General features: G+C 41.1%; 1 protein-coding gene across 4 annotated transcripts in view; it reads right to left on the reverse strand.

Moving 5' to 3' along the window:
- The window catches only part of usp6nl (USP6 N-terminal like), a 101820-nt gene that overhangs the window by 45683 nt on the left and 40700 nt on the right, over positions 1 to 15437 (reverse strand). Inside the window, exon 1 of one of the 4 annotated variants that reach the window (XM_026148322.1) lies at positions 3898 to 4141. The exons of the other annotated variants lie outside the window; for them this stretch is intronic. Within the exon in view, the coding sequence (XP_026004107.1) occupies positions 3898 to 3946 (49 nt within the window). The 5' untranslated portion in view covers positions 3947 to 4141. Of the gene's footprint in view, positions 1 to 3897; positions 4142 to 15437 lie in introns of those variants that run through there. 4 annotated transcript variants of the gene reach the window in all.

Genomic DNA, 15437 nt, shown 5'->3' on the forward strand with positions numbered 1-15437 from the left:
ATAATTCCTCTAGGAGCCGCTCTAACCATGTGACAGGAAGTGTTGTGGAGAGTATTTTTGTTTTTCTTCCTCTTTATCACTTGCTGTTAAAGACCAGCCCTGACAATGTAAAACATGACAAGCATAACCACGGTCTTTCTTGTTCTCTCAGCCCTCTTTTGGCTGCTGTAATGAGCCCTCTTTGTTTTTATCTTAAGGAGTCCTCGCCTGTTAAAGCTCTTTGCTGCTCTTCCACCCATTGTCAGTGCATCTCTTACCCTCTCATAGATGCTATCTGTTCAGAAAAAGGAATAATTATAAGAACTATGATAAAAGAGGACAGGCTTGATTGGAGAAGAACTAATTTCCCACCTTTTGTTTCGGTGCTCACACTTCGTTTTGAAGCTGACGGCCACGTGTGACCTGTATTCAGACCTGCATGTTCACTGTGTGCTTGCTAAACATGCAAAATGTGTTAAAAACAATGCAAACCAATGATCCCCTCATCTGTGATATAAATATCAATTCAAAACAGGAGTAAAGTCTTGTACTGAGTATATTCCAGTAAAGGTGAGCTGGACGTTTTACTGCAGAGATTTCAACTCCGGAGGGTTTTCACTTCTGTAACCGTTCGGCCTTTTGAAAGTTTGCGGCAGCCTGACATTTAAAAAGATGAGGCAGCCTCTGCGCGTCGATTTTTAGGTTGAAAAGCTGCACGTCTGTACACTTTTAAAACACACTTTTGCACATTTTTCTTTACTGAAAGATGAACTTTTGCATTTATAACTTGTGCATAGGGCTGGGCCATATTATACCGTTCACGGTAATACCGGTATAATGTTAGGCAACGATAGGAAAATGAAATATCGCGATAGAATGGGAGTAAAACGCGCATGCGCAGTGCCTTTGTTTTCATACGCACATGGCCGATTGTTGAGTGAAACAGATGAACCAGAATTGGTTTGTAAAAATGGTGCAACTTCCGTGATGTGGAACTGGTTTGGTGTTTGTCCGTCAGATACACTGATGCGCTAGTAATGTTGTGGAGTTGTATTTTGTCTCGCATCAATTATATCGTCGGTTATATCGTTATCGCAAATTTTCAAATATATATCGTGATAAATATTTTTGGCCATATCGCCCTGCTCTACTTGTACATAAGATCTAAATTCCCCAAAAGTTAATTGCTGCAAATTTATCTGAGTGACTTGTGCTTTACATAAGGCACCGCAATTACAGTGGGTTTAGAGCAGGGGTGCCCAATCCCGGTCCTCGAGAGCTACCGTCCTGCAGCTTTTAGATGCATCCTTGTTCCCACACACCTGAATCAAATGAATGGCTTGTTATCAGGCCTTTGCCAAACACGATGGCATGCTGAAGAGGTAATCAAACCATTTGATTCAGCTGTGTTGGAGTAGGGATGCATCTAAAAGCTGCAGGATAGTAGCTCTTGAGGACTGGGATTGGGCAGCCCTGGTTTAGAGCAAGAACAGGAAATATTCTGTCATTTAACAAAAATTTTCCTTTTTATTATTACAAGGCAGTCTGTGTACGGAAGTGGATTAGGGCCACCGAAATTTTTTTTTTTTTTTTAAAATGGGCACGTTTCTTTTCTTCTTCTTCTTCTCCAGAATTCTGAAAAAAAGTCAGAATTCCGAGAAAAAACTGTATAACGAGTGACTGGCTGTGACTGTAACTTGGTTTTTAGCACTTACAATAAACATTTTACAGATCAAACACTTGTGTAAGTGTTAAAAAACATGATTATTATTGCAACACATTGTTCTGTTGTTGCATCACTAGTTTTCCCATGAAAGCCACATCTAATATTGAATGTTTGCAAGCTGTGCCGGTACTTCCAGCCACTCCCTTATTTACAAGGGGTCGCCACATCGGGCAGCTCCGCATGTTTGATTTGGCAGATCTTTGCACCCAAAGGGATTTCAGTCTCCTCCTGAAGCTTTCACTTGTTAGACAAATGTGTAAATGGCTACACTATGGAGCCACAATTTCACAATATTAATGCTACTTAACGTTCGATTGAAACAAGCGGCTCTTTTAGGTAAGTACTGCATCAGTAACGCAACTCAGCACACTCACGAAACAAGTTTCCCACTTCACAACAAACAGATGAGGCAACTTTAGAGAAGCATGTGTTATTACTGTGCCTCCAAAACAATCATCTGCCTCACCCAGTCTTCATTTCCAACCTCAACGCAACTGCAGGAACGTGACACAAACCTCTGAATGACACCCAGCAACCAATAATCACAGACTCCAACCAGACTTACAGACAAATAATTAACTCCCACATTACCCGTGGCACATTCTCAGCTAAGATAAAGGAGAAGTTAAAATTCTGCTTGTTTCAACAAAGCCAAAAAAAGGAGAAAAAAGTTTTTTGTCAAAGTCATTTAATTTGTAGCACCTTCATGTAAGAAGGCTCACAAATTTATCAGCAGACAGTCCACAGTACCTCACAATCCACTATCAGCACACATTGTTATCATTCCGCTGTCAGGGCTTTATATTTGGAAGTGGCACATGACAGTTTACTGTTACATGTCTGCACTTGCTTATCTTCTACTAAGTGCGGTGACATCATTTGCTGTTTGTGTGCAAAGTGTCACCAGTCTGTGTAACACTTCACATGCCTCCTGTGCACTAGAAGACTTCGAAAGGAATTAGAATGAAAAAGCCAGAACCTGGCGCTTGTGTCATAAATCGGTTTTTAAGACTTTGCAGAGCCCACCGAGCCGTCCAGGAAATTATTTACACGCATTCTGGTGGAAAACTTCGAAGGACAGCAGGTCTTGAAAAACGGAGCGGAAACTTTTTGGCAAAAGCTGTCGACCCTTTGCTGCTACCTTCCTCCACGCTAGCTATGCTAGTAATTCGTCAGGACTGACATCAAATCCAAATGTGAAAAAGACTGATATAAGAAACCTCTGACTGACTTTTTACAAGACCATATGATCAAGATGATGGGCAAACATCTGACATTTGTCTGTGACACTGAAATCATTTGAAAAGTTGCATGGTGTAAAGTTGGTCTTAGCTGTTAGATCCTAATGAACTGTAATATTAGCATGAGTTCACTAAACACACAGTCTGTATGGATGGCAAAAAGTTTAAATCATGAAAGGTTTTTGCATTTAAATTGTCAGAAAGTTGACAGTTCTACAGGAGATTTTGTCCAGATGGTCCCACCTAATAAAAACTTGAGCAAAAAGTCAAACTCAACCTAAAATCCAATCCAATAAAATCCAGTCAGTATTTTACTTTAGCCCAGTTTCATCATATAAAATATATATACGTGAAAGAAATTACAGATATAGTAAGTGCTTTTTCTATTTAAGTACAAATCATGAAATCAAAATAAAAACAACGCAGTATGCCATTGGGTTAATGGCTAAATAAAGGCCAACAACAAAAACAGCAACTATTTAATTGCACGCTAGCGTATTGACCAACCCATTTATTTACTTATATATTTATATATAATTTTAGCAGCTTTGGTCCTCCGTAGTGTAGTGGCCTACATACAGTACAGTGAGAGTGTCAAGTTTCTGATTAACTTTGGAAGTCTTAAAAAAAAAAGAAAAACGTACATACAGATATATTGTCAGAATCTATGACCAATATTTAAACTTTCACTGGATTTTGCATTTGGAAAGGAGATGATTATCTGGCAGTCATTGCAATCACTGGTGTAAAAATCACAAGACGCTCTGAATTAAAACCACGTCAGCAGGACATTGTGAGCCAACAGACCAGTTTAATATTAATTTATATGATCCATTTAGACCAAAAATACTAATCATAAGGCACCCAGCTAGAATGTCCCTCACATACCATCTATGTACATGCCAACAACACAGAGAAACTGAGTGGAACTCCACAATTGACTTCTTTTACCTCTTTTCAAGACATCCTGTGGATCGTCCGAGCGAGCTTTAGTCCGCATCGGTCACGGTTCAGCCAAGTCCAAAACACCAGGAGATAACATACACTACCTCATCCCATCACTGTCACTACCCAGTGCTCCAGAAAGAGAGGAAATATGAGCGAGCAGCAAAGAGAAGTGAGATCAGAGCTGCTGCTGCTGCTGTCACAATGCTGCCGTTTGTTTCACAGACAGACAGACTCGGACAGAGAAATCTGACTTCAGGAGTGAGCCGTTCCCACTCACAACATTCTCCACCCAAACACAACAACACAACGACAACAACAAGCTCTATTCAGCACATCATAGAGAGGGAGACAGAAAGGACAGAGGGAATCGCTGTTTCCAGACAGCCGATGAAACTTTCACAGATTTTCCAAACATCACAAAAATAAAATGTGAATCAGAGGAATTCTTTCAATTCCACGTAGGATTACAAAATGTACTTGTAAAACTCAAAATCTTACCGCTCATGACAAAGCAATGTTTTATTAATGAAGCAAAAATGTGTGTAAAGGTTTTGCTGTGCTGCTTCTGGGAGACAGAGAGCATGGGGTGTGCAAGCTGGGAAAAAGTGAGAGAGACAGACAATGGCAGTATGATGATAAACAGTTTCCATTAAAACTTCATTATGAAATGGACGTGATGTACCATGACGGGGCTTATGATGTGGCGTATCGAAGATGAGAGGCAGGGCGGTGCTGGGGAAACGAGCGACAGGCAACGCAAGCAACAAAAAAAAAAAAAAAAAGGAAGAGAAGAAGAACGCTCAAGAAAGGGAAAGCGTGAAAGATCAAGAATGTGAAGAAAGTCAGAAAAAGTAAAAAAGGAACGATCAGAAAGGAATGAAAGAAGAAAGAATGCTTAAAAGAAAGAAACACAATGAACGAAAAACTGAAGTAAAGACAAAGATCAAATGTGAAGAAAAGAACAAAGAGAAAGAAAGTTCAAGAAAAAAAGTAAAGGAAACATGAAGAAAGTGAAAGACAAAGAAAGTGTGAAAGAAAGATCAGGAAGAAAGGAGAGAAGCAAAAGATCAAAGTAAAAGATCAAAAGAAAGACAGACACATCAAGAAGAAGGAGAAAGAAAGACCGATGGAGAAAGAAAAACTGAAATAAAGACAAAGATCAAAAATGTGAACGAAAGAAAAAGGAAAAAGAAAGATAAAAACATGAAAATGATCAAGAAAAAAGAAAAAATGATCAACAAACTAAAAGAAAGAAAGAGAAGTCGTGTCATCTCAGCTCTATCTGTGTGTGGCATCGTTACAGGAAGTGTGTGTTTGTGATGGGACTGAAGGGCTGTTATCACTTCTGCAGCTGATAGAAACGAGTGGGTGGGGCTGTACAGCTTTCAGCTCCTCTGCGTTGTCTGCAAGCTCATCTCTCTTTAAAGGGTTACTCTGCTTTTGAATTTTAAACAGACAAATATACAGATTTACACCATGAAACTACAATCTCAGTCTTATTTACACTGAAGTATATCAGCACTGAAATCTTTGAAACAAAGCTTGTGTCCTCAGATACAGAACTGGAAACAAACCCAAAGTAAATAAATCAAAAGTACATTTAAATCGAGTTTAAAGAATTAAATAATGGCTGAAAGAATTAAAATAATGGCTGAATACTGCAGTTCTGTGGACAATGTCTTGCACAGTCTACCTGGAAACCATCTTTTTATCAAGGGATTCTTTCTGTCATTGGTTGTTTCTTGGTGGTTATAATCCGACTTGACAGTCACCATGAAAGAAAGAAAGCTACAGCTAGCCCTACCTTCCTATAAAGTGGAACAAACCATAAAACAGTGGCAGTGTTAGCTAACTGAATACTGACTAATATAAGAGGTATGCATGTAGGTTCATAAACAAAATATCATCCGTAATCTCAAATGCTACAAACGAGCATTTGAACCACACAAAAGCCAGGCCTGTTGCAAACATCACTGAGCTGAAACTCAAAAAACTAAGAAACGTGAGGCTCACATCACCTTGTTAAAAAAGGGATGGAACATGTGACCTTTAACCCCTATCTGTTTCCTGTCTTCAGTCTGTATGTGAGATCAGGCAGTTTGGTGGGTGAGCCTGGTGCTGTCAGCCAAAACTACCATCAAGCAGCAAGTAAAACACAAAACATACGAGAGAACGCTCACGATGACTCATGACGAGTCACTACTCTGAAAAATAATCCCAAGTTCAGTCGTGTAGTTTCATCCTAACTGTGTGTGTTTGCAGCGCAGTTGTACTGGAACTATCTTGAGGACTGATCTAGTCACCAGGCTCACACAACACACACTTTCAATAAAAATATATGAACAACATGCAGTCAAATATACAGTTTTATCTGCAAAGGAAAATAAAACTTGCAAAATCTTTACATTTAGATTTCATTTAGAGTACTTGAAGAAAAAAAAAAAACTTACGATAGAGTTTTATTGGACCCATATTCTTGAAAAGCAATAAGAGTATCACTGGTGAGTAGACTCTTCAGCGATACAATAGAAGGACTCGTTCCTTTTGTTGCTTGCCCACAAATCCCCTGGAGAACGTAGCAACTACTTTGCAGTATTTTTTTCTGGTTTAAAAATTCATGTCACTGTGGAGTGGAGTGGATTGAGAGACTGTGCATCCCTCTAACTGCTGATTCTTATTATACGATAAAAGACAATTTATAACAGGTCAGACCTCACACCACACAATAACCCGTGAAGCAGACAATGTGTGCTAAACAGACTGGTTCTTATATAGCACACCGTACTCAGACTACAAGCCTCATTCTCACACACATTTATAGAAACTCTTTCTTCTAGGGCTTTCCATCTAACACTCACACACATTCACACTCCGGAGAACGCATCAGGAGCAGCTTGCAGTTCAGGAGCTTGCCTAAGGATATTTTAGCAAGCAGACTGGATGACAACCTGCTCTTCCTCCTGAGCCACAGCTACTGATAACCGCAGGTTTATAACATTGCACTAAAGGCATGCTGGGTAATGCTGGCTAAGCAGACTGGTGCTCTGTGCTGCACTCAAGAACAGAAAAGATAGATTTAGGATCTAGAAAGGAGAGCAGTTTTTCAGTTTGGCTTCATTTGCTGGACTTTCACTGTGATCGGCCACTGATACGATAAGACAACGAGCTATGCAGAGCTAACGGGTGCTTTTACATGAGGGCAGACTCATTTGTACCACAAATACAAAGTAAGTCTGAATGCAGTGAAGTGCCAGGTGTTGACTTTATTTGAGAACAGCTGCAGAACAACCTACAAGCAGCCTCCTGCAGGGCAGCCTGAGAGTCGATTATTTACTCATTTTATTCATGATTTCTTTCCTTTTTTTAAAAAAAAATTATGATATTTAAAACTTTTAATAATCTACATACAATTACATCAATATATCATTTAACCCATATCAAAGCCCATTTGTAAAGCAATAATCCCACTGACCCTGAAGAACTAAATGCTAACTAATACCATCTTAGTTTATGAATACCGAGCTCAAAGGCTTCTTTTTTTAAATTTGCATGCAGCAGTGGCAGATTTGCAGACTTGCAAGTTACCACAAGGTGAATTAGGCGTCTATCAGCCAACAGGAGCCTGTAAAAGAACCGCACGCCATCGTTTTTGTTCAAAGAGACTAAATGCGGTGCAGATCAGAGGCAGCGAGAGCTAAATACAGGCCTGTCAAACTACCTCAGGAGAGTAACAATCAGACGGCTGTTTTCCCTCCTCTTTTTTTTTTTTTAAAACATGCACTCATTTCCGATCACTTTTTTTTTTTAATGCAAAATACTTTAAAGCTGCATTTCTCACATAATAGGAACAAAATAAATGCACTCAGATGAGCAGGAAGATGAATGAAGCTCCAACAGTAGTTCAGGGAAAGTGACTCAAATCACTGTTCCTCAAAGGCTACCAGCACAACTTCCTCACTCGTTACAGAGCATTTCCTTATTTCTCTGGCATGCAAAGAGACTACACACAAATACACACATACTCAATTCTTTTTACTGCCTTTACACAACTATTAAGGTTGGATTGACTTCGGTGCTGCGTTACGCTGGAGTATTATTACCCATTCAGCTGGACAAACTGAACCCCAGTGGATTTAAATTGTGCATAAACAGGAGACTGCGGCTAATTTACAGGATACATCCCACCAAGCTGACTTAATTATCTGTCATCCTCTAACAGTCAGCATGTGGAGATGACAAACGATAGAAAAGATGCTTCTGTGGTTTGGAGTATTCACACTGCCTTCAATTATAAGCACAGCTCTGGGCTTCAAAGCAGTGTGGCTTCCTGATCCCAAGGAGGACAGAGGAAATGAAAGCTGACCACATTTTATGTATTTATTTTTTTTAAGCATACTTTAGAGCAAAAGAGCAACCGTTTCTGTGTAGAGAAGCATGACTGTAAGCAGTATTGAAACTTGATGAAGCCAGATTGCTAAAGTCTGTTAGCATGAACGGAAACGGATCCAGCACCGTGACCGAGGACAAGTCGGGTGGGAACATTAGGACCAAGAGGTCGGACCTGTTGACAGAAATGATGCAGAAAGCCAGACAGGTTTAAAGGATCCAAGATTTAGTTATAAAATGGGTATAAGAGGTACCATCAAAAAGTTTAGAGACTGCACCTATTAAAAAAAAAAAATAATAATAATAAAATAAAATAAAATGAAATTAATATCGAAACTACACAGCCATTCCCTTCAGGGTTGGATGCAGGTTATGCAGCAATACACCACTACCAGAGCTCCTGATGTCTTACCCTCGATCTGAATGTGACTGTGTGCATGTGAGCATTTGGGACGAATGCTTGATGACCTCCACTGCGTTGCATGGAGCCAAATCTGGTGAGCAGGGTAGGTGGCAAGTAAATTTTTGCAGACAAAAAAGGCTTCCAGCACAGTCCAGGTCGTTTGGTCCAAATGTTCTTCCCCAGATGCCTTTGGAATTTGGAAGCAAAGGGGTAATGTGGGCTAACAAATACATGATTCATCAACTTGGGAATATTCTGAATGGTCTTTAAATTGAAGCACGAGTCGTAGCTCTTATCCACAGTGATGCAACTCAGGATTAAGGTTGGTCTGCACAAGTTTAAAGTTCAGGGAAAAATTACTAACGTGCACAGGTAAGAAATTCAAACGGGTCTTTCAGTGAGTGATCCAAATACAGCTGGAGGTAAGACTACCCTGAAGAGGACAGCAATCAAGTTCAAGTTGGGCATGAAGTGAAACTGGACGTGACAAATGAGGGAGAGGGCAGATCTGGCTGAGAAACAGAGGAACACTGGACGCTTACAGGCTGGAGACCCGTTATTAACACTGTAATAACGAGTAATTGTTACAAGAGTAACAATCTGATGAGATACTAAATTTTCACTCACTGAAACCGAAACACAACCTTATTGGGAGGGGCTGAGTCCCAACAAAAGTCATATTGTTTGCAATTCCATTATGATGCTCTAAATGTTTCAGTTTAGTGTGATAAAATAGCCAAGCGGACGTCTAGCTATAAATACAGAGCCCTGTCTCAGGTCATGAAAGGCCACGTCCTAAACTTCAGTAACCAAATGGATTATTAAATTAAATTATACAAAATCAGCCATTGAAGAGTTTTCATAAAGAGTTGGACATTTTAACACGGGAGACTATGAAGATTGAATCACTTTTGGAGCCAGCCTCTACTGGCCGTTAGAGGAACTGCAGTTTATAGTACTTCCACACTGGCTCCATTATTCAGTCCCAGATGTTGCTACCTGCTTGTGTTCAAATGAGTGAATGAGTGAGTTCAAATGCACTGAAAATCATGAATTCTTCCCGATGTGACATCTGAGAGTGGATCGTTTGTTTGGTCTTCTCATTCAGCCCATAAACTGAAGGAAGCTGAAGTCAGAGCAATGAAGCCATGTGCCATTTTCCTACATACGTCAACCAAACTTCTTTGTGTAGCTACAGAAGATTCTGGCAATTATCAAGCACCAGCTTCGCTATTCTCATCTGCAAGCTACATTGGTTTTTGCAAAAAGCTCCTGTTATAATCTGGTATAGTTATACAGCACTATATAATGTATACTCAGTCAAACACCTCCCTCGTAATAGCCCAGCCTCAGTAATATCTGAAGGCCTGTTGCATCACTTGATACATAATTTAATAAGAGAAGGTGTGAAGCACCAAAAGCAGCGATCAATACAGCCGACTGAATCTGACACAAGCCGTGAAAAATACAACAAGCCTCAACGTTTAAATGACTCCACTGTCTGAGGCTAAACTCTGCACTGTTCTGCCAAGAGAGTCGACAGCGGCGCTATGAAGTGTGCTGCAGATCTGCCCTTTTTGACGACAGGCAGGCAATTAGTCCTTCTGCTGCAATGTGGTTGTCAGCGGTCAGCTTTAGCCCAACACCCGCTGGGTCTGGACTATCTGCCAGTCCCTCCTTAGCTTAACAGCGTGTAGTAGTTTTCTTAAAGCTCCAGGCCAGAATAAATATAAAACACACACATAGCCATGCAAACACGCACAAAATGCCTACAGATGGTGTTCCTGGTATGCAAAACACCAAGAAGTGTTCTTGTCTGATGCTCCTGGTGCAGAATTTGAATATGTGAATGAACCAGGTTTTCTTTTTTTTTTTCCTCGACTGAAAGAAAGAGAGAGTGAGAGGAAGAGTATGAAGGTTGCTGAATAATGCAGTGAGCTACTGATGGTGTTGACCAGGAGCAGGCTGCAGTCTTGCTTTAGATTTGCTGTAAATCCCCCCTCCCTCTTCTCAATAACAGCAGTAGATAAACGCTGCTGCAGAGGGAAGCTCTGTGTGCACAAGGCACTTTTGTGCTCTTTTGTGGAATAAGTGGAGGGGATAATTCATGGACAGTGGAAAGCTAACACATTTCTCCAAGGTTTTAGTGAGAGCCGGACAGTTCCGCCTCTCTGGACGCATTTGGCCAAATGGGACTGACACACAGACCTTGTTTGTCCTGTATGAATGAACTGCAAATAACGGAAACTCATGGGTAAATTCCTACCTGATAATGAGATCCCCAAGTAATTTTACTCTAGTGTGGACTGAATGAGAGCCCAGGTTGAGGCCTTGGACCTCCCGCAGGCTGTTGCAGACCTAAATCAATATAAACGGATTTCCTTCCCAGAAAAGTTTAACAAAGTTTTCCAAGAATTTTCTGTCCTATGACTTAAGACCCTTGTCAAGTTCAAGTTTTTCGGCAACTTTTCTTCTGGCACCTGCTCCATTATATTTCCTACTATTGATTGAGTTCAGGATGAAATATAGTACAGAGGGCTGCGGCCCAGACTTTTGGGAGTGGCTCTTCTAAATAATGGAACCAACAACCTTCAGTTTAGAGCATGACCTAATATATGCAATAGGGACCATTATTTAGAGAAGGGAAGTCAGGTTTATACACTAGTGATTAAGACCATAATCTCATTTGAAAAGTGTTTACTGAGGTCAGAGATGAAGAGAGAAGCAGGACCAGTTGCCCATAGATTTCTATAGTTGTTTTGTAACTTGATTTTTTAGAGAAGTCACCCCCTGCTGACCATTAGAAAGAATAAATGGAACTTTCACGCTGGCTTTGATTATAAGACGGAGATATTCTGTTTATCTTGTATATAAAGCAAACAAGTAGTTAAAACATGGACCCACCAACAAGATCAATCAACCAATAAATTAACCTGAACCCACTCAATCTGAGCCACAGGAGGCCCTCCCCTCCCACTGCCTTACACCTTCTCAGGTCAGCTGCTTCAGTCTGGGCTCTACTTTTCTCTCAGTGTTGATTTCCAATTTCAGGAGAGGCTTCAGGTATGCTGGGGTCAGGCCTTCTAATAATCTAATCATGTACTGCAACTCCTGTCTTATTTACTAGACATCTTCGAGTCACCAGATCGTAGACTCAGCTACAGTCGGCCTCCTTCAAGTTACATTTTGCAAACTTACACTGCCATCAGATCCCCTTCTGACCTCTGATCCCTGCACTCCATCTCATTCATCCAGAGGTTTCTTCCCTTCTTCTAGAGGCATCTGGTTAACTTATTCTACAGGTAATAAGAGCAGCTATTTAAATAATTTGTGGAATATGGTAAATGGTCTGTATTTGTATAGCGCTTTACTTGGTCCTAAGGACCTCAAAGCGCTTTACACTATACACAATCATCCACCCATTCACACACACATTCACACACTGGTGATGGCAGCTACATTGTAGCCACAGCCGCCCTGGGGCACACTGACAGAGGCGAGGCTGCCGGACACTGGCGCCACCGGGCCCTCTGACCACCACCAGTAGGCAACAGGTGAAGTGTCTTGCCCAAGGACACAACGACCGAGACTGTCGGAGCCGGGCTCGAACCGGCAACCTTCCGGTTACAAGACGAACGCCCAACTCTTGAGCCACAATCGCCCAATGTGTGTGGATGTGCTGTTATACTTGGTCTTGTGCTATGAAGCAAATGAAAAACTGGCAAAGAAATTAGCTGCTGATTAACCACTAAACACGGTGCTTGCAGCCCTAACAGCTCACTTTAAGTTGTCTCCAAGGAAAAGTGTTCAAAACTGCAGGTTTACGAGTGCTCTTTCTCCTAAAACTAAGACATTACTTTATTAAAATGAACATGACATGTATTGTTTTTTGATGTGGCAGGAACCACTGAGCATGCTCAGAAATGTGGCAGACACACACACACACACACACACACACACACACACACACACACACACACACACACACACACACACACACACACACACACACACACACACACACACACACACACACACAATCTGATGCTTTCTCACAAGTACATGTGGTTTTGATCCTGCAAAGCTGACAGGGAGCTGGGCAAATTATCAGATATTCTGTTATCTCACACTCATGCCATCGCGCTATCCAGCCGAGGAGCTCAACAACATCTGCTGGCACCTCGCACCTTATCCCCACTCACCACTCCTCCCAGTCTGCACAGAACTGCAGCGAGTGTGTGAATTTGTGTGTCCTGTATCTGCTGGAGGCCGTCGTGCTAAATCTGCCTGCACTGATTCAGGCTGCGAGAGGAGCCAAGGTGAATTCGTCTGCAGGGCCGATAGACCGAGATAAAGACGACAGCCAAATGGAAAGTGTGGATTGTTAATGGGCAGTCATTAAAAAATATTATCATTCTTTAAAAGAAGAAGACAAAAAAAGTTATCTTCATGGTTGTCGATGTTGGACTGGATTTTGAATTGACAAATGCAGCTCAATTAGAGAAAGTAGAGAAAGGCGATGGGGTGCAGTGCTTTTTCTCACACTTTAGCCACCTTTGAAGCCACCCCCACCACTCTCCACCCCAAACACAGTACTGTAATAAAATATTTATTTTTTATTAAATTTTTTTCCCCCCAACTTCTTCTCTTTTCCTCAAGCAGAGCAGAAGCTCTCGTTTATAAAATGGTCTGGAAGTCATCGACGTTTCTGTATCAGGCTCATTGCTGAGCATAGTCACCCCCCAAAGGCTCATTCTGAACCAGAAGACACTCTCAGATGTGATAATGACATTTAGGTAGATTCAATACAAACAATAACACAAAACGATGTGATAAGTCTGTAACCCCGTTTATGCCACCTCTGTTACAGCAATTCATTCTTTGAGAAATCCCTATTGCTCCAATGCTGGACACGTACCTCTCAAAAAAGAAAAAGAGTGTCCACAGAAGTATTTCAGTCATTAAAAACAGCTCAAAGTTCCCTTAATGAGCTGGACTTCACATATATGTTGTGGAAAAGCTGTCCCTTCACAGTGATTAAGGAATAACAGCACAAAAGTACAGACAGTTATGTGTATTTCCAGACAATGAGACCTTCAGAATATAATATTATAAAATACCTATTCATAAATTAACTAATACCATCTGATTGGATATTATCTCTTTAACCCGCCAACTTCCCAGTGCATTGTCTGCATTAACGAAAAGAAAATGGAAGAAACGTAACAACCAGGAGTTAAACTAGTAAATGACCTTGTCCAGTGACCAAAAATAAAGCACCTGCGTGCTGGAGAATGTAACATCTGCCTCCATCAATCTTTTCTGACCAATGATTTGGGACCCAAGTCCTAAAATATTGCCCCCCCAATGCAGCCCATGCTGCAGCGCTTCCTTGTGTGCTTTAATTGGCCCTACACAAGTGTCCTAGTGGGGCCAGTTGATAAATTGAAGCTGTTATGAATGCCAGCTGGCAGGAGACAAAGCATTTCCTACCTGAATTCAAGCCTTTTAAATCAAATATATCCTGGCTGCTAGAGCAGGTACATCCAGTGGTTAACAGTGGCTTCAAGCACATAAAGGTTTCTACATTTACACAAGTGGAATAACAACATGAGGCAAATCAGAAAGAGTCATGTGAAAGCTGATATCAAGTACATGAACATAGAATTTAGCAGGTGCAAAAAATAAATAAATAACAGTATTTCTAAAAAAAAAAAAAAAAGATTACATTTTGAAGAAACCTGCAACAAGTGTCGATTAAACTGCCCATTAACTTCTCATTAAATTTATGCAAATTTCCCCACAGTAACAAACAGAAGCTTATTTTTTATTCGAGAAGCACTGAAGCGACAAGCTGTGCCTTTCCTCCTCCTGCAGGGGCAAAGAGCTCGGGCAGACCTGTGGCTACGGCACAGGGTGGCATCCAACCAGGAGACAGGACCGGGTCAGTGGTCAGATAGTGTTCCATTACTCAGAGCACCATGCTTCATTATTCAGTGCACACCAGAGAAATGAAGCCGTCACACACACACACACACACACACACACACACACACACACACACACACACACACACACACACACACACACACACACACACACACACACACACACACACACACACACACACACGTCCCACAGCAACAGAGCTATTACAGAAGCTGCTCGAGGGGCATGTCCGTCCCATTCAGACTAATGACACATGGCACACCAAAAAGTTTAAACTCATCCACAATGACATTCAGTACAAACTAATTAAATTTATTATTAAACTGGACCGTTTTTGTGCCAAGGAGGCCACATCAAATCAACTATCAGAAGTGTTGCTTGTGACATTGACTTTTAGGGACAAAGGGGGCATTAAAGATCCATTAATGTGGTTCTAATAGTGCTGTATGTGCCCCGTCTCTAACCACATAATTTGGTCTTCTAAGAGTCAGAAAAGGAGATTAACCAGGCTGTGCTAATCGATAGCTATGTCCATCTTTCATACTTTGAATCTCTCCATCTAAGAGAACTGCCTTGTGTTTGGTCTAAACACAACAGGCCCAAGTCTGCTGACTTAACCTTGGCTGCTACTTTTGAGGGGTTTCGCGTGCAGGCAGCAGATATCTGAGCCAAGCTTTCCTTTTCACTGTAGCCGAATGCAGGTAAATGAAAAATGAACGTAAAGCTAAATCGAAACAGCCCATGATTAGCTAATGCATTACAGAAAATGACATCCCTTATATGCTTACCACACACAGCGTACCAA

The sequence above is a fragment of the Astatotilapia calliptera genome, chromosome 17 (assembly GCF_900246225.1).
Source record: "Astatotilapia calliptera chromosome 17, fAstCal1.2, whole genome shotgun sequence".
NCBI lineage: Eukaryota > Metazoa > Chordata > Actinopteri > Cichliformes > Cichlidae > Astatotilapia > Astatotilapia calliptera.